The following is a 25954-nucleotide window of genomic DNA, read 5'->3' on the forward strand; positions in this document are numbered from 1 at the left end:
AGCCACTTCCCCGCTCAGATTTCTGATAAGCTTAAAGGGTTTCTACTCATCTGATCCTCCAAGCAAATGAAAACAAGCTTTAACTAACAATAACAGGTGTTTTTGCTGCTCAGGTAGGCACACAGCTCGGAGATAAGTTGTGGAATAAAAACGATGCAAAGGAGACGGGAAAATAAAAAACAGGAGCAGATGTACTTACACAATGGGGACAGCTCCACTTGCCCTCGGGAGCCTTGTCCAGCTCAGGCTCAAGGCAGACGAGGTGGTACGCTCGAGGACAGGTGTCGCACAGGATGATCTCCCCGCCCTGCTGACACACCTCACAGTAGTCCTGGTGATCGGTCTCGTAGCCATCCCCTTCCTCTTCACCTGGGAAGGGAGATAGTAAGCAAAGGGCGAGTTGACAAGCACTGACAAAAGGTCACAAACCATTTCTGTGTTTTTCACCCCAAATAACTGAACTGCTCATTTTTAACTTCCAACTATAACCATGCAGTTTCATGTGTAACTTAAAACAAGTGCAGTCAAATGTGAGAGATGTGCGTGACGCTTTTAAGAACACGGGGTGAAGTTTTAGGTACGTGCTGCATGTTTGAACTTTTTCAGAACTAAAAGAAAAACTGAAAAACGCAAGTGAAACACTCAAAGCTGCTCGGATTTGCAGAACATCTGCACGCTTGTAATGCAGAAGGTTTGCAAATGATCAAGTTTTGGCCTTCTTGGCAAAATGAAATCACGCTATCAGACGTGACAACAGTCAGATTTAGCCTATGGATGCACGTGTAATGAGTTTGGATTAAGTGCAGAGTCTCAGTTTGCATTTGGGGAGTTGAACAAAATAGTGCATTCATCACTGAGAAACTGAAGTCATTTTTATACACAGTGCCTTCTTTCCATGGCCTCAGTGTAATTCACACACACAAAACACACCTGTCTATGAAAAAGGCATGTGTTATATTTTTATGTTATTTCTTCACTAACTAAACATGTAAAAGGTCTTTCTTTATTCCAATAGTTGCATTTGTAAGCTGTTGATGTGAACTCACAGCATGTGATCAGCGCAAGCGAAACAAGTTCAACTTCAAGATTAGAGTCAAACTTATATCAATTTTGGCAGTTTAAGAAACTACTAAATGGGAGATAATAATATGAGGGACTGCTAAATACAATAGATGGTTGCCTAAGCATCTGAGCTCCGCTACATAAGGAGACCTGGACGTCCAGGAAAGACAACAGTTGTGGATGATCATAGGATCCTTTCTATGGTAAAGAAATGTCTGTTCACAACATCCAACTGAGAAAACATATCAGGAAGTAAGCATATCTTAACTTGAGAACAGATTTAATGAAAAACAAACAAACAAACAATAAAACATAAGCTATCCCAGAATATGCAAAGGCTCAGATTAGATTTGACCAAATTATGTCTAAAAAACCCTTTCGAGCAGCTCAGGAACAGCATTTTTGGACACACTAATCTGCCCCACAATAACAGAAGAAAGAATTATGAAGGCTGCTCCTTCTGCTCATAATCAACATAATCTGTGAAACGGGGTAAAGGCAGTGTGACGAATGGTTACCCGCAGCTTCCAGTGACACTGGGCACTATTGTTTATTGATGATGGGACAGAAAACAGAAGCAGCCACATTAATTCTGAAGCGAACAGAGCTTATTGAAGGTTAAGTGGAATCATCTGGAATGGCAGAGCCAATCACCTGATCGCAACCCGATCGAGCACGCATTTCTCATCCTGAACACACAACTGAAGACAGAGAGACACATTAACAAGTAACTAAAGACAGCTGCATTAAGCAGGTGGAAGGAGGAAGCTATTGTTTGGGGATGTCCATGCACTCCAGACTACTGAAAATCAACATTTTATTTTTGATTTTTTTAAATGTTTTATGTTTATGCATCTCCAGTTTTGTGTTATAAATAGGAGACTATAAAAAGTCGAATTATTCACTTTGTGCAGTATTTTTGTTCAACTCCTTTGAATAAAAGGTGAAAATCTGCACGCTGTCTCCATTTTAACCAAGCTCCAGTAATATGAATGTTTTGTTAAATAGCTGCTAAAAATATACTCCAAGAGTATACAGACTGTAGCTGTATTCATCTGCAGCTGGAAGCACCTTCATCCTCTGCCTATCTCATCCCTCACACAGTTCAGTGATCGCTCCACTGCTGTTAATACTGTTTCCCAGCTCAGGTTCATCCTTTTAAATACACTTTTATCAGCAAAGAAAGAAGATTACTGTCTGAACCAGAAGAGTTGAGCTGCATTATTCCTTTGGATTCCAATAAGCCAAAGTAAACTTAACAGTGGAGCTGTAAGATGGATGTGGACAGAGAGGCTGTACATCATTTATAATTATGTGCCGTACGTATAACAAGCAGGCCGCGCTTACTTTTCTTCTTCTTCTTGGCAGGCCGTCCGCGCTTGTTCTTCTTCACTCGGCCAGAGCTGTCAGAGCGAACTGAGGAGCTGTGAACGCTGGAGTCCTCCTGCTCAGACTCGTCCTCATCCATATCCTCGCTCTAGCAGAGCACGAGAAAGCACGGGGGCAGTGAGTGAAGGGAGGAGAGACAGGTAACAAGAAACAGCGGAAAACAACAGGGAGCGACGCTGTTTTTAACTTCCACCGATTCAGTGTTTCACGAATACTCTAAACTTCAGACTCACCGAGCAGCTCTTCTTCCTCTTGGCACTGATAGGTGATAATTTAATACGGATGGGTGCCATCTTTTTAGCTTTGGCTACGGCTGAAGCCTTTTTCTTGTCTGGAACTCGAGGACTTTTACTGCGCTTCTTGTAACCCGGACCTGGATAGACAGCATAACAAAGAAGCTGTATCAGAAAAGGGATAGAGGTAAATGAGATGTTAGCATTAGTTTACTGCTCTGCATTAGCATGTACAGCACATGTGCAAAAGTCTCGAGCCACCCCTCATACCCTTAGATTTTGCTAGGAAAAGGGGAAACAGGTGCAGCAGTTAGTTGAAACGTGCAAACATAAATGGAAATATATTTCTATTCAGTTTGAAAGTCAATATTTCGTTTGACCACCTTTATTCTTAAACTCTCTTAGTCAGCTTTCCTGCAATTTCTTTAAGCAGTCTTCAGGAATAGTTCTCCAGGCTTCTTGAAGGACATTCAAAGCTCTTCTTTGGATGTTTCTGCCTTTTGTTCTGTTCTCTGTCAAAATGATCCCACACTGCTTCAATAATGTTGAGGTCCGAGCTCAGAGGAGGCCAATCCATGACTGATAGAGTTCCACTGTGTGTTTTTCTATCCAGGTATGATTTTACAACATTGGCAGCGTTTTTTGGATCATTGTCATGCTGAAAAATGAAGCTGCTGCCAATCAGATGCTTTGCAGGTATTGCATGATCTAATGGATCATCTACGTTCATAATTCCACTCATTTTGACAAGATCTCTGACACCACTGGGTGAAATGCAGCTTTAAACCATGACAGTGCCTCCAGCCTGTTTATAACAATGGCTGTAGACACTCACTGGTATACCTCTCTCCTGACCTCCTCTCTGTATATCAACGGTGATTTGACTCAATATTTTCAAATTTGGATTCATCACTCCATTAGACCTGTTTCACTGACTTTCAGTCCAGTTCTTGTGTAATTTGACATACCCCAGTCTTTTCTCCCTGCTTCCCTTCTTTAAAAATGGCTTCTTGACAGACAGCTGACACCAATTAGGTGTCACTCCAGTTAGGTGCCTTTTTTAAGCTTGATGATCCACAGCTCAGTGTTAAGTAGTACAAACAAACTAGGATTAAAGTAAAAATGAGTTTCCAAAGAAAGATTTTGAAATAATTTCAGAAAGTCTGGACAACTATTGCTCTAGACCACTTAAAAACATTTACATAAAAGTCTGGCTCCTTGGAAACAAAATCTAAAGAAATGAGGGGTGGCTCAACATTTTTGCGCAGTTCTGTAAACCTAACATCGGTCAACATCTGCTGTGTTCATCATGTGCCTCTAAAACATCTCATTGTCCTGGTCCTAGTACAGGAATGGGAAGACGACAGACCTTTGCCCTCTTTTGTCTTGGCTTTTCTAACAGGTGGAGGCTGAGGTGGCGGTTCAGGTGAGGCGGTCGCTGCAGAGACCTGCTCGGCAACAGCGATGGCAGCGGCAGCAGCCGCCGCCGCCACAGCTGCAGCGTTGCCCTTGAAGGGGTTGTTAGAGCTAAACTCCCTCCACTTGACCCCCAGGATGGTCATCATCTTTGACATGGGGATCTTAGGGTTCTTCTTGGCGATCATCGGCCTAAGAGAGTGTTGTGAGAGTGAAACCACATTACCAAAATTAAGAAATTTTCACCTCCATCAAGAGAGCCAATCACCAGGTTCATTTGTCAATTAGCTTTCCTACCAGCTGCAGACAATTTGGCTGAACAGGCGCTGGGCATTACACATTACTTATCAGAGTCAAAGCAGGTATGAGTCAGCCCCAGAGACCGAGGCTCAGGCTGCTGCTGACACAGTGTTACATGTAACACGGGGGCTGCTGTCTCATTTATACAAAGCTGGGATGATAAAGACACAGCTGCCACAGGGGGACAGAAACAAGTAATAGTAGTCAACCCAGGCTACTGGCGTCTGTGCTAACAGACACTTAACAGGATGTCTTCTTCATTAAGGAGGAAGCAGTGTCACCAAAAAGTATCAAATCATTTTGACATCATTATTATTATTATTAAGGTTTGTTTGGTATTAATAAGTTCAATTCCTTTCAATGAAACCGTTTCATTTGCATGTGTTGTAGAATCAACCATATATGGACATTTATTGATGTTTCTATTGTATCTAACCATCTGTTCTACTGCTTATTTGGGTCTTTGTCCCACGGGGCAAAAGTCAAACAGAGTTGACTAGATCTCCCCTCTCTCTGTCTCTAGCCACCGCCTACAGATTAGGGACCATAATGAAGCATTTCAGTCATAACATACAATGTCTTCAAGACATCTTGGATCAGGCCTGAGGTCACCAAGCCCAAAACACACCTCACCACGAAAGCCATGAGGCACCTTAACTCAGAGCATCTCCAAGATGAACAAGCTTCTCCTCGAGTTTAGAAATATTTCACAGATAGCTACTTTCTGTCTGTCAGCTAGACGCCAGGTAAGAACTTTGCCAAGAGGCTCAGTTCTGTCATCACCACAACAGACCAGGTGGGCACCCGTATCACCACAGCTGCTCGGGATCAAGACCCTCAAGCACCTGAACTCTGTAAACGTTAGCCTGCCAAGCCGAGGAATCCTCACTCTCCTAACCAGCCTTGTCACATGAGCTGAGCAGTTACAGTAAGCTTACCAGCAGATGTAGACACTGTGGTGGAGTAAAGAATAAAAACAACAAGCCATAACTCTGTGAAGGTTCTCAGTCATCCAGGTCATCGTAGTCAAAGGAGCTTGCAAAGAAAAGCGCCTGGACTTCTTTAAGTTGCTTGAAGAAGCTTCTCGGATGAGAGGTGAAACGTCTTCAAGCAACTTAAAGAAGTCCAGATGCTTTTCTTTGCAAGCTCCTTTGACAACAAGCCATAAGCGCACTGTCAACATCCACATGGTTAGCAGCAGCACTTCCACTCCCATCAGATCGGCTAACGGGGATCTGACTCCACTCTGCTACTCAAACAGAAGTTAGAATCAAAAGATTTCCAAACTGCACCCCTGCAGTGCAAAGTCACAGCGAGTGTGGGGAGCTAATGTCTTTTAAATACAGGCGTAATGACAGGACATTTCCAGACAAACGTTCCCACAGGACGTCAGCACTCTTACTCGTCTTTTACCCTGAAAAGCGAGAGAAATTCGAATGTCGAGCACCTTTTTTCCACCTGACGACAGCTCATCAGAAGTGAGTGGTCTGAACCTATTTAACCATCCAGTAAACCTAATCTGAGGAGCCTATTGGGGAAGGTTTAGCTGTCTTGATGTCACCCACCCACCGAGAACAGAGAGGAGGCCGTACCTCATGAACTGGCTGAAGGCTTTGTAGTTGGTGAGCTCCCTGTAGTCCTCCTCTGTGAAGATGTGATCGACATCCTCCAGGCCCCACTCCCTCGCCAGCTGGGCCGAGGTCTTCTGTTCTAACGGTTGCTGAGAAGAAAGCAGAGCATCAGACCGTGAACAAGGGTGGACTCGTCACTGTTGATCACTGTTGGGGTTTTTGGGAGTCAAGCAAAAACGTCTTTACCTTCGTTGTTTCCTCCTGACTGCTGTCTCGATCCCCATCGTCTTTTTTCTTTTTCTTGGTTTTCTTCTCTTTCCTTTCTTTATGTTTCTTCTTTTTCTTTTTCTCACCAGATCCATAGTCGCTGGCAATGCTGTCCGAGTTCTCGCCGTAGACTCTTTCTCTATCCGAGTCTCTCTCTACATCACTGTCCTGTGCATGCAGCGAGAGATGAAAAACAAAAAAGGAAGAAGAGCAGTTAAGACGCTGTAATGTGGACGTCAAACTTCCAAAATCCACAGGCCCAGGAAACTCACGATCTTCTTGCGTTTTTTTGCTTTGACAGGTTTCCCTTCCTTGTCTTTCTTTTTTGTGTCCTTCTTCTTCTTCGGCCGGCCTTTCTTCCTCAACGGGACCTCTCTGTCTGATAGCTCTGCCTCTTCCTCTGAGGAGGAAGAGAGAAAGAGGGTTAAGAAAGCGTGGAAGAAAAGACAGCTATCAGAATCAGCTGAACATTAATCTTCTCAAAACGCTCCCCGACAAGCCCGCTAATCCCAGCTGAACATAATTACACATGACAAAAGCTGCACGATAGCCACACAGTGGCATTGCTGACCTCTGACCTTGTCTGAATTTTGACACATGCTAAATTAGATAGTTTGTCAGAGCGCTCTAAGTAGATTTGACAGCCGGTTGCTGCAGCCTGGGGATGTAATTGGTTTATGGCAATGCAAAGAGTGATCATTACCCTTGTTAAAAAAAAAAAAAAAATAGAAAAAAAAGAGCCCTGGGGGAGGAAGTGGTGGTGGTGGGGTTGTTGCTGATAACCAATGGATACATCCTGATGAGTTGAGGGAGGATTTAAATTTATAAAACTTTTATTTCAGGGAAGAAATAGTCTGAAAACCTCAGACAGCTCAGAGGGGTCTGAGCCACTGTGCAGCAACTGAACCCAGCTGACATTATGTGGCATAAGACCTGAAAATGTCAGGCCAGTTATTCCCGATTTTACGTGGGAATCATCGCAGCCACGGGGGAAGAAAGCAATTTAACCTGCAGGCCGACCTGGCTTGGAAATGACAAGAGAAACACAGGAAGACGAGGGAAGATAGCAGCCCGGGCTTCACGGAGAAAGCAGCAAAGCGTTGAAGCATAACCAAAATATGGGCTGCGGTCTCCGCCAGCCGCTCGTCCCGTTTCACAGGCTGCGATTTGTCGGTTTTTATTGTCTGCCTGCCTTTGTTGGTGCGCGCTCCCCCCCCACCACCACCAGCAGCAGCAGCAACAGCCATCCCCTCACCTCCTCCTCCTCACTCCCACCCCGTCCACCAGTCAACCCCACTTCCCGCGTCTGCGTGCAGCGTTCAGCCGCCGAACGCACGCCGGGGGCGGCAGCGACACGCACGCGGGGCTCGGTGATTCAGAGGCCGCTGGAGCGGTGAACTGGAACGACTTCTCTCCCGCTCAGGCCCCCAGACCACCGCTGTGACCGCTGCTGGAAACAAGGTCGCGATGGGGTTAAGGTCCTCCCGCCGGGAGGCCTCGACACTAATTTATCTGTCTCGCACTGCGTGACAGCAGGTCCACGGAGCCCTCGAGCTAATTAAGTACAAAAAAGAGCGCAGTGGGATGATTTGCGCAGGCTGCCGTCCTGACACTCGGAGCTCCGAGCTGACTTTTAACTCTGTGCTTCAGTCACATCCAAACCAGAGCTCACAGTACAGCCCACGACGGCAGCTTTCAGCCGTGCATCTGATCTCCACTGTTGCAGTGTGGTTAACCAGCCTCCACTCTCTGCACCCTTCACTTTAACTGCCCCCCCCGGTGCAAGTTCACTGCCACAGAAACTTCCAGAATGTCATTTACTCAATCATCGCCTGACGCGATCGATATTTGTATGTTGTTGCTGCTGCTGCGAAAGGGGGCGGTTAAGAATCAGAATGAGACACAGACACACTAACACCCAGCTCCGAGGCGCCAAACATGCCCGATAATAGACGTTTAATACGGGTAACGATCGAGCAGGTCCTCCGGAGCTGAACGCAGTATAGGCACCTTTTGCAAGAAAACGAGCAGCATGCGGGGCAGTGCTGTCCTGTCCTGACCTATCACAGCGACAACCAGGCAGTTTGTGCCTCTCGCCGCGATTTCACACACTCGCCCGGCTCTGTGACTGCATCGTCTCCCCAAACTGCTATCAGATTTATACATAGCCTCCGGCCAAGAGGAGAGTCCATGCTAGCGTGTGTGCCAGTCCTTCAGGGCGACCTCATTACCCCCGCAGACCTCTGCTTTTTAAAAACTGTTAACATTTTGCAAGTCCTGCACGTCCAAGAACCCCACCAATAAAAAAGCAAGGGACTATTTTTTTTCCTTTTCAACAACTTTTCACGGCTGTGAAGTGAGATTGCGACGAAGTGAGGGGGGAGGCAAAGCCACAACAGCGGTGCCAAGTTCAGTTTAAACTTTTGCTGGGGATGCTAGACGCAAAGAGGAAGTGGAGTGAGGACAAAGTGCAAAACACAGCAGAAACACATCAGTAGGTTGTGTGTGTGAGTTTATGGCGTTTTTGTTGCAAACTGGACTTGTGTTTGCACAGCGCGCTCTCGCAGCTGCAAATATGGCACCTACAGCAACGTATAGCTGCCATAACAGGACAGCAGCCTGAGTGCGGGTGTCTTTTTTAAGAGGACGGAAAAAGTGTTAAAGGAGGCTTTCTTTCTTTCTTTTTTGTTGTTGTTGTTGTCTGCGCGCACTCGAGATCTCGCTGCTTTCTACTGTACCGATGTGGACCTGGATGGGATGTGTTGGAGGAGGGGGGGGAGATTAAAAGAAAGAAGATCTGCGGGTTTCGGACACTTCCACCACGCGCTTTTCTATCTTATATTTGTGCCTCTAAGAAAAGCAGCAAAAAGCGCGCGTGAGTGTGTGTATTTCTTATTTCGTGTGCGCGCTCCCGACCTGTCCGCCAGTTTCCCGTTTTTTACTGTACCTGGCGCGGCTGGTGTTGCAGTTTCCCGAGGCGCCGCCGGCGAGTTTATGTCGCTTGCGTTCTCGTCCAGGTCCCCGTCGTCGTCTTCTTCATCAAAATCTCCTCCCTCGGAATTAACCACCATGCCCTCGTCTTCCTCACAGGACCGGAGAGGAGAGGACATTATATCCCTGTCATTGGATCCGTCCTTGTATTTAAAAAAAAAAAGAAAAAGGGGGGAGAAAGAAGAAGGAGAAGAAGAAGAAAGGGGGAGAAAAAGCGCGTTCTTGTCCGATTATATGATATTTATTTAATATTCAAATCGGCTCAGGAAAAAGTGGGGGGCGTTTTGGAATATTTTACACCAAGGCAGAGCAACAAAGATGGCCGCCCTCTTATATTTATTTTTTAACAACCCCCCCAATAAGAAAAAAAAATCCCCTTACATAAAAAATGGCTGACTATATTATTTCAGAACGCACCCCCCTCCTCCTTTCTCTCTCTCTCTCCTTCTCTCTTTCTCCCTCCGCGCGCCCCCTCCCTCCTCAAAAACGTACACATTGTTACAAGGAGCAAAAAAAAAGGGGTGTGTGACTGCATGTAAGTTACATTGTTACTTGTTTGTTTCTTTTCTCTCTGACCCCCCCACCTCCCCTCCTCTCTTTTTTCCCTCTCTCTCTCTTTCTCTATCCCCCCCCCCCCCCCTCCCAGCCCCTCAAGTCCGGATCAGTCACGAATCCGACAGACTTGCCTGGTGTCACTGTCACTTGCCAGATCACACGCAACAACTCTCGCTTTCTGCATTGCAGACCCCGACACAAATCTATCAAATATGGCCACCTTATATTCTCCGGAGCCCCCACCGTTGTGCTTCAAAAAAAAAAGAAAAGAAATTATTTTGGAGCAGCAGCAGTAGGGTTGGGCACGCGCTTGTATGTGTGTGTGTGTGTGTGAGCGTGTGCGTGTGTATGAGTGCTGGGGAGGGATTGAGAGAGAGAGAGAGTGAGTGAGAGAGGGGGGTTGGGAAAATCTGCCGCAGCCATGCCCAGACTTACATCAGATTGTATTGCTTAAAAAATTAACTACTTGTGGTGGGGATGGAAACAGGTCGGGGTATGCAAAACCGCGTTTCCACCTCTAGAAAGCACCGCGAGAAACGGCTCCAAGTGCGCACGCCGTCTCTCGCACCGGCGTTTAAAACGGCCACGAGAGATTTTCCGAGCTCTCGCTGTAAAGTCGCGCTCTCGTTAGCGCCGAGCTGTGATAACTGGATGGCAGTAAGGCCATGGGAATGCCTAGACCCCGGCCAGCCCTCGGTGGCTGCCCGGGGGCACTTTTGTTTTGACAAAAGGAATTTTGATTTGCTCTTTTTTCGCATTCAAGCCTCACATAGAAAATCAGGGTCAGGCAGGAAACTGTGACTTCACTAAAGATTCAAATATATGGTTTAAAAAAATAATTTACATAATATATTTTTAAAAGGCGCGTTATGTTTTAAAATACATGATTCCTATTTCATTTAAAAGAAATATTGAAAAAATAATGAACAAATTACACATTTCTTGCAATCTCTTGTTTCCCAGTGTGCCAATATCTAGTAGCAGTAGACCCCTGGTCCCTTTAATATCTCAGCACCTGTGTTCCAATAAGCTGCTCATGTCTTTACTGTTTAATTCGCTTCAGCAAACTGTAGTCGGCCCTAGAGTGTCTGAACATTTGTTCAGAGTTAGAGGGAAGAGTGTGAAATTTTATTTATAAAGTGCTAAATCACAACAACAGTAGACTCATATAAAGGTAAAGGGTCTTTATCTTTATATGAGGTAGAGGCCCTACAATAATACAGAAAAAACCTCAACAATCACACTACCCCCATGAGTAAGCACTTGGTGAGAGTGGGAAGGAAAAACCTCCTTTTAACAGGAAGAAACCTCTAGCATAACCAGGCTCAGGGAGGGGCAGCCATCTGCTGCGACCACTTGGGGGTGAGAGGAGGAAGACAGGACCAAAGACACACAGTGGAAGGGTTTTATATGTAGTAACATTTACTTTTTGTATTTTCAGCCTTTATTTTGAAAGGATAGTGCAGAGATAAGGCAGGGCAAGAGTGGAGGAAATGGCCAGGGGGCAGACTCAGACTGTGCAGCTGCAGCAGCCTTTAGCATACGGGTCACCTGCTCAACCAGCCCACAGTTAAAGGGCCACCCGCCCAGTATTACCTGAAGTTTGAGTTAGCTGAGGAGGCCTTGGGGGGTCAGGCCACACCAAAGTCAAAAGGTCTTTTACACTCCATTCAGTTTGCATGCTGAGCACATGCAAATAAAGAAATGCAAGCATTGTGAATCCAGGCTCACTGTTACCTCAGTGAACCACCTTTCTAGTCTTACTGACCACACATTGTGGTTTACACCATAAGCCACATGTACACACATCGACACACACACAGATATTCAAATAGCACCTTGCTATCTCTTAAAAAAAAGGAAGAAAAGTATGTTTTTAAAAGTTTTAAATCCACTTCAGCTAAAATTAAAGAAAGTTATGTCTATAAAATTATATACAGTAAGTAAAGTAGTAGATGCACACAGGTATTACTACTCTATTTTTACACGCAGAGCTGTGTCATCCACTGTTCAACAACCTAAGGAAGTTTTATATGAAGATAACTGAAATGTTTCAGTGCAAGCACGCCTAAATCTCCCTGAACCTCACCATGATACAACCTTCTCTAACCCTCCTGTTGTCCCAACAGATCTGTAAGTGAACGCAGGAGGGGAAAAATGTGGAATTATAAAAGTGTCAGAAGCTGAAAGACATCCCGACCACACGGCCGACGACTCAGGCAGCCTAGCCGTTGTGACATCTCGTAAAGCCTCCGCGTCTCCAAGTTCAGCGCTCCGTCTCTATGCTATCTGTCACTCTGTCAGCTGTGGCTCCCACACCAATAACCGGGTATCGTGTAAACAAGCATTTCAGTTACGCCTCGCCTGCTCAGCACGCTCCTCCTCCTCCTCCTCCTCTCTCTGCTGCTGCTGCAACAGGTGCTCGAGCTGCTTCGGCTCAGCTCGCCCCGCGCCCACAAATGAGAGGAGAGGAATTTAATTAGTGTCTGATCCAAAGGCCACATCTGCCAAGAGAGAGACGGCGCAACGCAAGACAACATGGGCAGAGGAGACATGTCGGTGTGTGTCAGTGCAGGGAAAGTGTATCACAGTGTGTGTGTGTGACTGGAGTCCCCCCATCCACCCACCCACTAAGCCTCTGGCCACTGAGGTGTCTGCGGTTGCCAGATTGAGAGGCTGGTGATGTGGAAGCTTTGTGTGTGTGTAGCTTACATACCCTAACCCACACTACCTATGTGTGTGAGTGTGTGAGTGAGGTATCTGTACTCATAACCGTGCATGTTTCTCACTATGCTATTGCAAAAGAAAAAAAAGGGTGAAACCAGCCAGGGCTCTCATGTGCCGTAGGCCCTGACATACTGCGCTACTCTGCTGTGACTACCCGCCTTCCCCCTCCCCGCCCACCCGCCCGCCACTACCAACACTCCCCGTGTCCGTTTGGCAGGGAGACATGTCGAGGATGAGAGAGAAAAGCCTCCCCTGGGTGCTGCGCACCAGCTAACCCAGATTTTATGCAGTGTGACACACAGAGGAAGACACCGGCTCCTGAGCTCCATTCAGAGCTGAGCTGTCTGAACTGAGGCGACCCGGGGAGCAGATAATGCTTAAATAAGAGGCGTGCAGCGGGGGCCAATCCACCAGACGCTGGTGTGGGCTTGAATTAGCAGCAGAAGAAGTGCTGATCAGTTGAGTTTTGGCTCAGCGTATTCCCTGACCAGTGAAACACTTGTAATAAAGTGTTAAAAAGTAAAGGTGGGACACAGTGCTTTTTGGGGTTTAATTGTGCCAGTTAATGGGCTCCAGTTGTGGCCGTGTACATTGAGAGATGATGATTTCTGGGAAAGTTTTATCAGAGACATAGGAGGGAGAGGGTGATGTAAAACTCCTGAGCTATCCAACTATATGAAGACTGTAAAGGACATAATCAGCAAAGTTTGAGTCTCTTAACATCCACCAGATGTTAAGAGTGTGACACATCGAGGTTTAGGGTTAAGGCTTCTTTGGACAGTAAAAGAAAGTAAATCCTCACAGGTTTACTTTTAACTCATGAGGCATAGGTCATCATCTGTGATTATCATTCTAACCTAAACTATTAAAATGTGCCATTTTAAGTGTCCCAAGAAGCTGGGACGGGCTCCTACAACGCTGAATCTGATAAGCAGAAGGAGCTAGATGGATGGGTGTGTGGATAGGATGTGGTTCTCTCCAAAACACAGCACTAGGGTTAGGGATGCCATTAATAATGACTTTAACCCCACATATTAAAAGCTTTTTAATGTGGGTGCTCCTACACTTCTCTGCAGATGGGTCAAAAACACAAAATAGCCTTCTTTTGCATGCTATGCGTGGAGTTTTGAAGGATAAAGAGGATACAAACCTTTAGTTACGACTATGATGCCAGTCATCCCTCTTCTAAGGATTCAAGATACCATCAGCACAGTCAGCGGCAAGGCCAGCACTCACTGCCACTACAAAACCACCCAAGAAGATCTGTGGATTATGACTTTAGTTCAGATAAAAAAAAACTATGCACACCACCTAGATGAGGCTCTATTTTCACTCTCATTCATTTCATTCACATAGAGATGCGTCGATATACAGTGAATATATGATGAAATGCTGCTGCACAAGAGTATATCTTCTACAAAATCATGCTTTTTTTAAACATCAGTAGTTACATCTGTTCCGGGTTGTTTGCTGAACAGTGTTTGTCTGATCTTATCATATCGTGTCTTAACTTGATCTTTCCTTTCTCGGGAATGACTCACATAAATCTTGACTCTAAATTCTCTTTAAAGTCTTTTAAAATATTTCACAGCGATAATAATAATAATAAAAAAAAAAAACGTAGGAACTAAATAGAAAAGAAACTATTAGCCCCTCCTCCAAACTCTACTTTGAGAGAAAAGTGCAAACCAGATATTTATATTCACATGCCAACATTCCAGTTTGACATCATCTGTCTTATCCAGTGTGTAACATTTAATCTATGCGGTCATTTAGATTTAGATTTTTGGCACTTGAGAAAAAGAGGTTTACTATCATAGTGTTTCTTCTTCTCTCACGGAGCTTCTCTGTCCTCTTTTTCCTGTAAGTAATTGGGTTTCTGGTTCTGTTAGGAGATGTTTGGCACCGTGGATCTTTTGCTTATTGGTTCCTCTACAGTGTGTGTACCGGTTCATTTCATTTGTAGTTATGCTGACAGCCTCTCTCTTTACTTTTATTTTGAGTCAAATGAACTTGACTGCTTTTATTTGTTCTGCAGATATTGCAACTTGTGTTGCCATAATAGTGCAGTGAAAATGATATTTTTGTGACAATCATAACCCACTGTAATGACTTTAGCAGTTTCCCCTCAGGTTTTTAAATGTGGTACTTTAGAAAGGATTTTTAAGTAACACTTGGTAAGTTATACAAGTCATCTTTTCAGTGAAGCTCGTGGGTTAAGCAACGCGTACAAATCAGATAGAAATCTCAGTGATTTTATCAGTGTTTTTAAAGCGATGTGTCAGGAAATGAAGGGAAAATGATCCTGTAGCGGCCACCTCTGGCGACGGTGGGGACATACAGGCGAGCTTTAAAATGCCACACTCCAAATTCTCCAGACTTACCCGACAATAAAACTCTCGTTTTTGAAAAGTATGGGTATATGAGTTTTTAAAAGGGTTTAGCAAACAGTGCTAAAACGAGGCTAATGAAGTCTTTGATCAGTTATTATTATTAATAATTATCATTTAAATAATAACTTAAATAAAACTTAAAAAAAAAAAAAAAATTCTAGCCGCATCCTAACGGACCTCCCCTTTAAGAAGAAAAAAAAAAAAAACGGGATCGTTTCCGGTTTCGCTGGTCCGTCGATGAAATTGCTCCGTAAGCAAATGCCGGAGGAGAAGAAGAGGGGCAGGTTATGGCCACAATGATTGAGGAAAACGGCCCTTCGACTCACGTATGTGTTTCTCGTTTTAATTTTTCAGTTTGTCTCAGGGTTGTTGGTGCTGTTTAACATGTCAAAACTGAGATTAAAAAAAATAGTTAAACTGAAAAGTATTTCAACATTGTCATTGCTTCAGTTGTAGCCAATTCGTTAGTCGGTGGCTAACAAATTAGCTTGTACATCTGACCTGGTAACCGGCGTTTATTTAACTGTTTATATGAACGACAGACTAGAGATTCACTATGTGTTGAGTTCTCCTCACCAAAATGCAAAGTTTGGTCATTCTGTCTCAAATCATTATTTTTTCCTCAACCGTCTCAGATTTACCTAAACATTTATAGCCCAGAGTTTGGATATATATAGTGATTGTTTTAAAATGTTAGCTTCATATATCATTTTTTTTTCAATAGATATGTTTTAAGTCCCATCCACCTACTTCCAGGCCTTTTTATAGCTCAAAACTATTAAAGGTAAAAGCCTTACATTTCCACAGGCCTTTCTTTCTTGAACAGGAACTGTAATTTGGGACAGTAAAAAAAATCACATTGCAAAAATGCAGTAGTGACAGTTTCCAAACTCACAGTACTGTAACATAAAACAAGTAGAAAGCTTTTAAACATGAAATTCTTGGTCACAGAAATTAAGAAAATGTCATTTTCATTCAACTTTTATTCTGTGTTTAGCAAACACCACAAGTTGTACCAGGAAAAAAAGATATCAGTATGTATTAAGAGATATGAGATTTAACAGGAGTGCATGGAATTTATTTTCTCACATTTTTTCTAGCTAATACTTTTTTTGGTTTATGTGTCCCAAAAAAGATCCCAATTCCCTTTTATGGTACGAAAGACCAGTGCAAATTTCACACATTTTTCTTTAATAGTTTTTGAGATATTCACATTCAAAAACTGTCAGATTTTAAAATTTGGGGTCAAAAAACATTATGAAAGTGGGTCAATGGACAATTTTGGAGAAGAATGTATACTGAGAAGTGTTTGATATATGAAGCTAAAATTTCACAGCGGTCATTACATGTGTCTAAACAGGGCTTCTTTCAAATAATATAATAATGGATTAATAATGTGCCAATTAGTCTGTTAAATAATAATTTAGCCCTCAGCTTATGTTTTATTTTGCTCACTTTCCCATATTGTCCTCACCCAGGAGCAGTCTGAAGTGTCCTCATCATCTCAGCCAAGGCAGAAGCTGGAGGGGCTCCTGAACAAGAACATGAGGATCCGCATGACAGACGGACGGACTCTGGTGGGCCTTTTCCTCTGCACTGACCGGGACTGCAACGTCATCCTCGGCTCAGCTCAGGAATTCCTTAAATCCACAGGTACGCAGAGGCGACCTGAGCACAGCGTCCACTGATGCCTTTGACTCCGTATAAAAAGGCTGTTCTGTTCTTTTTCACACCTCGCACTTTTTATGGTGTTGTATTATCAAAGCATCTTTGAAGTGTCTTTCCAGGAAAGATTTAAACACACAGGTGTGCTATCAAACTGTGACTTTACTCAATGCCAAACCATCTTAAAGGTTAACAATAAAGCTAAAAATAATACTGATCAGAACCAGCAGCTGTGGGAAACTCATACACGATGCTTTTGTCATTCACTTGGCAAAAAAACACACAGGGAAATGGGTAAAAGTTGTGTTGTTTGTACTGTTTTGTGGTTTATTTGCTGTGACCTGTTGTTTTGAAACTCATGGAAATGGAACAACTTTTATCTTTTGATGTTACAGTTAAAAATCATTTCATATTTACATATATTAATCTGTAGTTTAGTTCCTAGATTATTGGTTTTGCTAAGAAAGAAACTGTAGTGGAAGAGAAGATGATGTTAGGTGCTGGAAACATTCCACCAAATCCCAGATTTGCTCTGTTGGAGGAGATGTGGTTACTGTGGAGGCCATTCGAGTACAATGAGTTAATTCTCATGTTCAAGAAACCAGTTTGAGATGATCTGAGCTTTATTACATGATGGTTGGACTGGGGTTATAAAGGGGTGGGCATAGTCAAATACCCCAGTTAGGCTGCAGGTATTTAGACTATGCTATGTTGGTAGCCAGTGATACATGGCAGGGTAGCTCTTTAAACCAAACTCTGTCCCAACCGTCTGAATATCACAGTATAAATTGAGACTCATCAGACCAGACAACATCTTGCTTTAATGTTTCTTTTGTTGTTATTGGGCAAAGCCCTGCTGTTCTTTCTGTATGTGCTGTTCATTCAAAGATGCTCTTCTGCGTATGTTGCTTGTAATGAGTTATTGTTGCCTTCCTATCAGCTTGGATATTTTCACTTTGTCAGAAATATCTCTATGAACCACACAGATGGTCGTGTGGGAAAATTTCAGAAATATTCAGACTAGTAGAGCCCTTTAAATCACCTTTCTTCCTCATTCTGTTTACATATCTACATGTCTAAATGCACTGATTTGCTGCCATGTGATTGGCCGACTTGGTATTTACAGTAACGTGCAGGTGTGCTTAATAAGGTATCACACAGTAAGTGTAGTCTGACCTGTTGTCTCGTTTTCTTTTAAGACACATTCTCCCAGAGCGAACCCAGAGTCCTGGGCCTGGCCATGATTCCCGGCCACCACGTGGTGTCCATCGAGGTGGAGGCAGACAGCCTGGACGACACACAGGGATTCGGAGCTAACCACTGACGGAGCTCCGTCTGTTTGGACAGCATTCATGTGACTGAGTCCTGCCGAGCCAGACTCAAGGCCGTGGTCGATCCCAGGAGAACGGACGACGTCAGTCTCTCACTCTTTGGACGCAGACCTTCTGTGTCGATGTCGTGGATTCAGTCAGTCCCTCGGCGACTGATGAAAGAGTGCGTTTGCGTCAACTGCTGCACAATGCAGCGAGTGTAGAAATGGTGTGGGCGTGCATGAGGTGTGAGTAAACGAGAGCTTACTTGTATGTGTCTCGGTGTCTGCAATGCCCGTCTTTATTACAGTGTGTTTTAAAATAAATCACCCTATTTGAGACTTTGTGTTGCCGTCCTCGCCTCGCTTTAAAACACAGCAAAACAAAATGAGCAAAAATGCGTTTGTTTCAATATTTTAATACACTTGAGCTTGTCAGCTGACTCAGTTTGGCAACAGGAAAAAAAAAGCCTCCAACAAAAGAAACCCAGAAACAAAACCATCCCACTCAGAGTTAAATACAAAGAGAGCCTGTCACATTTTGTTCACACAATCAAGCAGTAGAAGCTGGTTACAGTCAGTGTGTCCTCAAGTTATTAAAGACAAAATAACTTAATTTGTGCTAAAAAATAAAGTCTTTAAAAACATCATCTCGGTTCACCTGTGTGGCCCGTGTGGCTGCAAGAACCTCATTTATAAACTGTATGAAGTTCGTATGTGTCAGTGTGACCCATTGGATAAATATTATCCAAACATGCTGCTCGTGAAGTAGATATGGTGTACCTCGGGAAAAATAAAGCAGCAGCTCAGACACGCTTCAGTAAGACCTATTTATAAATGAGGTTCTCGGATAGCCACTGAAGACACACGGGAGTGTGTGGAAGGCTTTTCAAAGGCCTACAGTAACATTTCAGGAGTGCAGGAGGAGGGAAGTGGCCTTTTCGAACAAAGTAAAAGTGCAAGCTTTCGAAACGTTTCCTTGAAAGGAGGAGGGAAGGAACAGAAATACTCTAAATGTCAATGCAGTCATTTGCGGCTGTTTTTCTAAACTTTTTTTTTTTTCCACTTATTTTGTGCACTTACATCCATAATGCCTGCCCCTGGATATAAATGAACATCTCCAAATCAAAATTCACACAGAATTATTCCAATTAGCTATCAGGAGGAGCTGATTTAAATTTAAAAATATACATGTATACATCACAGAGCACCTACACTGACTTCAGATCCATAGGATATTGAAATTCTTACACCTACAGGTTTCCTGTAGCGGTGCTCGAGTTTCACCATAAATATAGCTCAACAGCCACAGGTCTAATGATAAATATAAAAATCCTGCTTCTCTAGTGTAGAGATGTCTCGACATGGTAAAAAATAGAGACTGAAATCAGTAGACCTTTAAAGAATACTGCAAGCAAACGGACAGACGTACAGATTTTCAAGCAAAGAGTCACGGCACTAAAAATAAAAAGGAGGCGCCGAGTAGCGCTTCAAAGAATGGCACAAAGAAAGAATAAGAACGGACACTGCTTCCAGCAGTCACATTTCCTACGGAGCTCATCTGTAGACTTCATTTTCTTCAAGCACAATGTAATCTATGAGTAACCACAGGTAGGTCCTTTGATTTTGTGGTAAAAAGTCCAAAATAACAAAAGAAAGTTTGCGAAAACCTGCGTCCAGGCTGACGCAGAGCTTTTGAGGAAGACTCGTCCTCCAAAATCCCCCGAAGGTTTTTTCCAAAGTATCCAATCCACCTAAAAACGACACTACCCCCCTCCCTGCCCGTGTGTTCGTCAAGTCCTGCTCTCTAGTTGTACTGGAACTTGAAGTGGAAGCTGCCGCCAGATTCAAAGGGGTTGAAGTGAAAAGGCCAGCCCTGCTGACCTCCGCCTCCTCCTTGCTGGCTTTCTGGGTCCAGCGGATCCTCGCCCGCATCAAACTTCTGTCTCATTTCTAGAGAAAAAAAAAAAGTAATAGCGAACTGGATCGTTAACATTTTAGTAAAAATTAACTAGTTTGGACTTGATTTGACAAACATCAATTTTCTTCTGCTTTTACAATTCTATTCAATTTTTTACAGGACCTGTGATGACGGTGAACTTGAACTTAGGTGCTAACCACTGGACCACTGTGCTGCCCCCTACTGTCACAATACCAAAATGACATCAGTCTATTCATCAGACTAAACCTGACAGTCAGTAAATGTTTGTTCTTTGACTGCAGAGCTGCAGTTTTAGCGTCTGCTGAGCAACATTTTTTGGTCTGTTTTGTGAAAAGAAGAACGAAGCCGCTCGTTTCTTTCACATGAATGTTCTCATAGCTCATAGCTAGCTTTTCAAGTCTATTATAAGTGGAATAAAATGAATAGATGGATGTTTATGGAGACTGTTGGAATTTGTGGAAGTATGTCTAAAATCCTGGAAATTCTTTAAAATCAGATATTGGTGGTGTGGAAATGTGGCTGTAAATAGTTGTTTTCAGAGAGATCAGGGAAAAGGCTAAATAAATAAAATAACAAGGCTGGCTGCTGACCTGGATCAGTAAGGACCTCTTTGGCCGATGCAATGTCAATAAACTTCTTTTCTGCTTCTTTCTTCTCGGCCTCAGACTGGAAGTTGTCGGGGTGCCACTGCTGTGCCAGCTTCCTGTACGCCTTGGTGATCTCCTGCTTGTTGGCATTCCTGAGGAAGTTTCTGAGCGTTAGCGGGCCCTCTTATAAAAGTGACGGGCGTTGACTTTGGCATCAGAAAAATAAAGTAAACGTGTAGTGTTTATGTTGAAGCTGGCTGGACTGGTTACCTGCTGACACCGAGGATTTTATAGTAGTCCCTCTTACGAGACTGCTTGAGCAGCCTCTGGGCTCGGTCCAGCCCCTCTTTGATATCGTTGCTGTCGCCGTCGAACTCTCTCGCCTCCTGGTAGTCCTCCACAGCTGCACGACACACAAGGGATTTACAGATTACTCCTAAACACCACATATCTGAGGCTAATTATGTAATGTTGTTTTACTTTAATCATCAATTATCAATAAAAATCTGATACTGCGTGTGCAGTTCTGAGATGGAAGCTGTGTCTATGGTTACGATAGGCTCATGACATCATGACAGGACATAAGCATGGGATGAGTTGAGTTGCATTCATTGAGAAGACTGTGTCACCTTTCTCGTAGTCCTGGTTGAGGATATAGGCCTCTGCTCTGTCTCTGAGGACGTTGGCGTTGCGGGGGTCTCTCTGGTGGGCCTCCGAACACACGTCTATCGCCTCAGGCACTGATTTAATCTGGAAATGATATGAAGCAAAAGGTGAATGATTACAAACTAAGACTGAACTCTATTGAGAACTAGGACAGTGCGTTTGCAAGGGAATGACGAGGAGAAAAATGAGCATCGCTTCGTGAGAAATGCTGCCGTCACTCTCCCACCTTCACAAGACAGAAGCAGATCCTCTCTTTGGCCAGGTTGGTGTAGTACGGGACATTAGGCTCCGTCTGCATTACTGATTCATACTTTTCTATGGCTTCTTGATGCCTAATGGAGAGAGAGAAACACAGTTAAAGGTCAAAGCACTTAACATGCTGTGGCACTGAAGCAGTTCACAGTTTACAAGCTGCAAATGTACAGATGAGTTAATTATTATCCCACCTATGAAAACAAAAAGAAAGAAAAATTCCCAAGTGCCGTTAAAGAGAGCCAGGACTTTTAAACACAGCATTTCCAAACATGCTTGTTTTATTTTGGATGCTTACATTATTTTACTTTGAGCACAGAAACACAAATATGTCATAAAAACTACCTGCATCAACATTATTAGCCCCCCTGCTGCTAATAGTCGGTTCTCTTTGCTGGTTAACAGCCTGCAACTGTTTCTTCTAGTTCTCAATAAGGCTCTCACGCGTGTCCTGAGGAATCACAACTCACTTTTCTTTGATGAATCTCCAGCACCTCCAGATTTTTTAAGTCAGGGCTTTTGCCCAGGCCAGTCAGGGACATTCACTTTGGTCTTCTGGAGCTTATTCTTAACCCTGAGTTTTAGGTCGTTGTCATGTTCTGGGGCCTTCTTAGTTTTCTTTCTCTTCCTACCTCTTCCAGGCTTGTTCTGCACTGTGTGGCTCTCTTTGAATTTTGCAATGATGCTTCTCGCTCCAGTTTTTAACACTTGGAAAACGCTGTGATATGTTTGTATATCACCTCCTGCAACATGAGCATCAGCCACTTTTTCTCAAGTCTTCTTTTGTCTTTGACCAGCTGTCTTCTCATTGACAGCTCAAACTCTTGCTGAAGTTTTTTGCTGTGTGTAAGTTGGACGATAACCCTCAGTTTTAACTTTAACTTACAAGCTGAGCATTACAAGTTAAAGCAAATCATTGCACAGAAGTGGTTTGTGGTTTTTTAGGGGGCTAATAATACTGACTCTGGTATTTTTTCTTCTTTTATGAAATTATTCTGTTACTGTGTGCAAATATTTATAATTTATGCTTTCTAAAGAAAATGCTGTGTTGAAAATCCCTTGCTCTGTTAAAAAAAAAAAAAAAAAAAAGACTTGGGGAAAGTTTTCATAGCTGTGCTAATAATTATGCCCTCATTTGTATATGTTACACTTTCAGAGGCTGAGACTATAGCTGCCCTCTGAAACTCTTATTTGCATGCAGGTGGAAGCGAAGTGCCTCAGCCCAACAGAAATACCCACCTGCCCTCCTCAATCAGCTCTTCTGCCGAGTCCAGCTGCTTGCTGAGCTTCTTCACCTGCTTGTAGTGGCTGAAGCACTCCTTGTCGTCCTGGTCGAGTTTCAGACACTCTCTGACGTTGCTGCGTGTGAATAGATGGAAAAAGTGAGACTTCATTTGTGTGGCTGAGCAAGCCAGACCTATTTGTTTATTCCAGGAACGACGCTCACTTGAGTGACTCGTGGTGGTCGCCGAGGCTGTAGTGCAGCTTGCTGAGCTTCAGAAAGGCGGCGCGGTTGTCGTTGCGAAGCCGCGTCGTCGGCGTGAGATCCTGGATGGCTTTCTGTGGATCTCCCATCCGGATGTAGCACTCTGCGCGGAGCTCCCGAGACTCTGGATCCCAAGGAGAGATCTAGAGGAAGACGGAAACTTTTTATAAATGAGCAATCAGCTCATTAAAGGAGTTGTGTGAGGCAACTCCTTTAATAACTAAAATGCTGAGCCATTAAAATCAGATTTGAAATCACACTTTGAAGTAGTTGGTATTGGTAAGATTGTAAATGAAAAATAAAATTAACCAACAAGACCCCTACCTCTATAACTCTCTCCAGCAGAGTGATCGTTGTGCTGTAGTCCCCTTGGTGGTACGCGGCCTGGGCCTCCTCCTGCAGCTCCTCCAGCTCGTTCGCCTTCATCAGCTGGTTCTGAGCTTCCTCGTTGTCTGAGGACCGCTGCAGCTGGAACAGCAGGTACATATTATTGTAGCAAACATACGTGGGAGAGTGATTTAGGACTGCAAAAGCAGCACGTTATAAAACCTACCACTGCCTCAAAGTCCTCCCGTGCCTCCTGCGTGCTGCCCTGCTTCAACAGGATGTTCCCTCTCTGCAAGCGGGCCTGAAAAATACAAACAGATAAAAAGATAGGATGACGAAGACTTGGAAGAGGGCAGAAGAAATGGAATATGATAGAAGACATTAAGAAAGGCTAGCGAGTGACCTACAGCCAAGAAATCGGGCTTGAGTTGGATAGCCTTGGTCAGATCTGGCAGGGCAGATTTGGACTTTCCCATGGCCAGAAACACTGCAGCTCGCTTGTAGAAAGTCAGGTAATTCTTAGAGTCACCCTCTGGAAAATGCATCATCACAATTTATTCATTTTAATTTTAACAAAAGCAACAAACACAAGCTTTGAACCTCTAAACTCTTTTACCGCACAATAACACACCTTTCTCGACTGTACAGACAAGCACCGACTGTGTAGACTGAAAATGTCAGCCAGTGGCAAGAACGTGTCTGTGTGTGTGTAACCTTACCCACAGCAGAGTGGTAGTGGGACAAGGCTTCAGCCAGCTGACCAGCTGCCAAAAGTTTGCGGCCCATCTCCAAGTGGTGCTCAATCTCAGCCTGAGTTGCCCCAAAGACACCTGTAACATAAAACTGGGCTTGAGCCTCGCTGGAGACACTGAAGAGGGACAACTTTATAGAAGGAAACCACAGTGTAGCCCAATTTTCTTCGTGTGTTTGTCAGGCTTTTGTTCCCACTTGCACCTCTCTTCTGATGACAGAGGCTGCACAAGCTCAGAAAAAGATTCAAAACGCACAATCGAGCTGCAGCACCCGACCAACAACCTAACTTGTCTCCGAACTTCTCAGTCTGACCTTTCCCTCTGATGTACTCATTTCCACTCTTTTCCATCCTCCCATGAAACTCTTAACATCTCTTAACATCTCCTGTCTTTATACCAGAGTGATCATCTCAGCAGGTCTCCCTACTATCTTCTAAACCATGTCTTTCACTTGAACCGCTTTCCTTTTTCACTCATCTTCACCCACTCCACTCCCTCTCCCTTATTCACCTCTTATGCACTTTTATGCTAAATATTGCACAAGTCATATTATCAAAATATACTTTAACTACCTAAAGTGAAAGTACTCATTACACAGAATGGCACTTTTCAGAATCATACACATTATATTAGTGGATCATTGCAGTTGAGGACTGTTTTACATCCTTCTACATTGCTTATAGGCATTGATCTATAATAATGCAGTTAATCTGCAAATGAATAAGCGACTAAAGTCTTAAAATCTCCATCTGCATCCAAAATATAGTGGAATAGAAACAGAAGGTAGAGAAATACTTAAATACAGTACAATTACTGTGAATTAAACCTCAACTTTAGTAGTAAAGTAGGCAGTTAAGTGTAGAGCTGAAAGTATTTTAGCGCTGGCGAGGAATGAGGGAGGGGTGAAACTAAAGAAAACCGATGTAATAAAAAGTGAAAGTGGAGTATCACTGCAAGACGAAACCTTATACAATCAGTGTTTTTAAAATAATGATTTGACACACATAAATGTAACTGAACTATAAATATTACTAAGAGCAGAGGCCTGACAAAGGTAAAAGCAGGTGGTGCTGGGTCTGTAAGTCCTCACTACGCCCCTGGTTGTAAGGATGCTGCCCTTGGAAACATCTTTTAAAGCCTTCATGTCTTTTACAGATTAATAGCCGGTATCTTTAAATCAGAGCAACGATATAGTAATTACTTTTTGTATTAGTATTTTAAGAGCAGTTTCGGGGTCGGTAATAAGCCGGCTTAATGAATTTTTAGCAGCTAAAGACGACAAACAAGTGAGTAAGCAGGCTGTTTTTTGTTTTCTTTTAACGTGAAGTGGGTCTTACCGTCCAGCTGGATGTCCAGGATGACACACAGCAGTGACAGGGAGCACAGGACCCCGCTGAGTCCGGCCCGCCGACACGGCTCCATCTCTTCCCGGATTCACGCTTTAACACCGGAACCAGCCAACTTCACAGCTCTGCGTCCGCTTCGACTGAAAGCGCCTGTCTGTTTCATTGAAATCTGCCTGTTATTTATTACACCCTCATGGGTCTTCCCTCTCTGCAGAACAGCTACGACGGTGTATTTACAGTCCCAATCGGACAGTATTCCGTGTGGAAATGAGTCGTGTCGCTGAAAGGTTCCTCTCCTCACAAAAGAACTAGCAGCTTGAATTCACTACCCCGCCTGAATTAATTATTTTCTAGACTCGTTTTAAAGTTAAAACGACTAGTCTGTTGCTGAAGCCGAACAGCTGACCGTCCTTACACTTTGTAAACGAAACCTTGCCCCTCTGCCAGAGCCGTCCCCGCCCTATCTGCTCTACTTTTCCGTGGTTGGTCCGCGAGGTGCACATCCGCGTTCGTCCAAAAACGTGGGCTGCTCTCATTGGACAAGCTATTTTAACAGTGACGCTCCCACCATGTCCCTGCATGGGCCCGGCAGCCTGCACACTGCGGCCAAACGTCACCACGGGGTATGTAATTAACAGTGGTAACACATGACGACGTGTTATGCAATGTAAAACAACCTGCTGAACAGGCCCAGTCTGTGTTTTTACCTCAAAGAATG

The 25954-nt window shown here is 43.9% G+C and overlaps 3 protein-coding genes across 7 annotated transcripts in view; 1 reads left to right on the plus strand and 2 right to left on the minus strand.

Moving 5' to 3' along the window:
* chd3 (chromodomain helicase DNA binding protein 3) overlaps positions 1-10016 on the minus strand; it is a 63851-nt gene extending 53835 nt beyond the window's left edge. For all 5 annotated transcript variants that reach the window (XR_014870376.1, XM_085138801.1, XM_085138792.1 and 2 more), the window contains exons 1-9: positions 9916-10016; positions 9186-9372; positions 6511-6638; positions 6218-6406; positions 5993-6120; positions 4054-4292; positions 2685-2824; positions 2410-2539; positions 200-369 (exon numbers count right to left, since the gene is read on the minus strand). Coding sequence is in view for 4 of the 5 variants with exons in the window: in XM_085138801.1 (XP_084994927.1) it covers positions 200-369; positions 2410-2539; positions 2685-2824; positions 4054-4292; positions 5993-6120; positions 6218-6406; positions 6511-6638; positions 9186-9348 (1287 nt within the window). In the remaining variant the exon portion in view is untranslated. The remainder of the gene's footprint in view (positions 1-199; positions 370-2409; positions 2540-2684; positions 2825-4053; positions 4293-5992; positions 6121-6217; positions 6407-6510; positions 6639-9185; positions 9373-9915) is intronic.
* Positions 10017-15122: 5106 nt separating this feature from the next.
* naa38 (N-alpha-acetyltransferase 38, NatC auxiliary subunit) lies at positions 15123-18220 on the plus strand. The gene is made up of 3 exons (XM_085155523.1): positions 15123-15230; positions 16383-16557; positions 17769-18220. The coding sequence occupies exons 1-3, from the start codon at positions 15192-15194 to the stop codon at positions 17891-17893; spliced, it is 339 nt and encodes a 112-aa protein (XP_085011649.1). The 5' UTR covers positions 15123-15191; the 3' UTR covers positions 17894-18220.
* A 61-nt stretch (positions 18221-18281) lies between these two features.
* dnajc3b (DnaJ (Hsp40) homolog, subfamily C, member 3b) lies at positions 18282-25686 on the minus strand. Its single transcript, XM_085155518.1, has 12 exons — positions 25228-25686; positions 23858-23968; positions 23546-23670; positions 23365-23439; positions 23136-23279; positions 22773-22954; positions 22565-22684; positions 21300-21405; positions 21037-21157; positions 20678-20810; positions 20411-20559; positions 18282-19831 (listed from the first exon to the last, which is right to left on the minus strand). Exons 1-12 carry the CDS (start codon positions 25310-25312, stop codon positions 19686-19688), a joined length of 1497 nt encoding a protein of 498 aa, XP_085011644.1. The 5' UTR covers positions 25313-25686; the 3' UTR covers positions 18282-19685.
* Between the last annotated feature and the right edge of the window lie 268 nt (positions 25687-25954).

The sequence above is a fragment of the Neolamprologus multifasciatus genome, chromosome 3 (assembly GCF_963576455.1).
Source record: "Neolamprologus multifasciatus chromosome 3, fNeoMul1.2, whole genome shotgun sequence".
Taxonomy (NCBI): Eukaryota; Metazoa; Chordata; class Actinopteri; order Cichliformes; family Cichlidae; genus Neolamprologus; species Neolamprologus multifasciatus.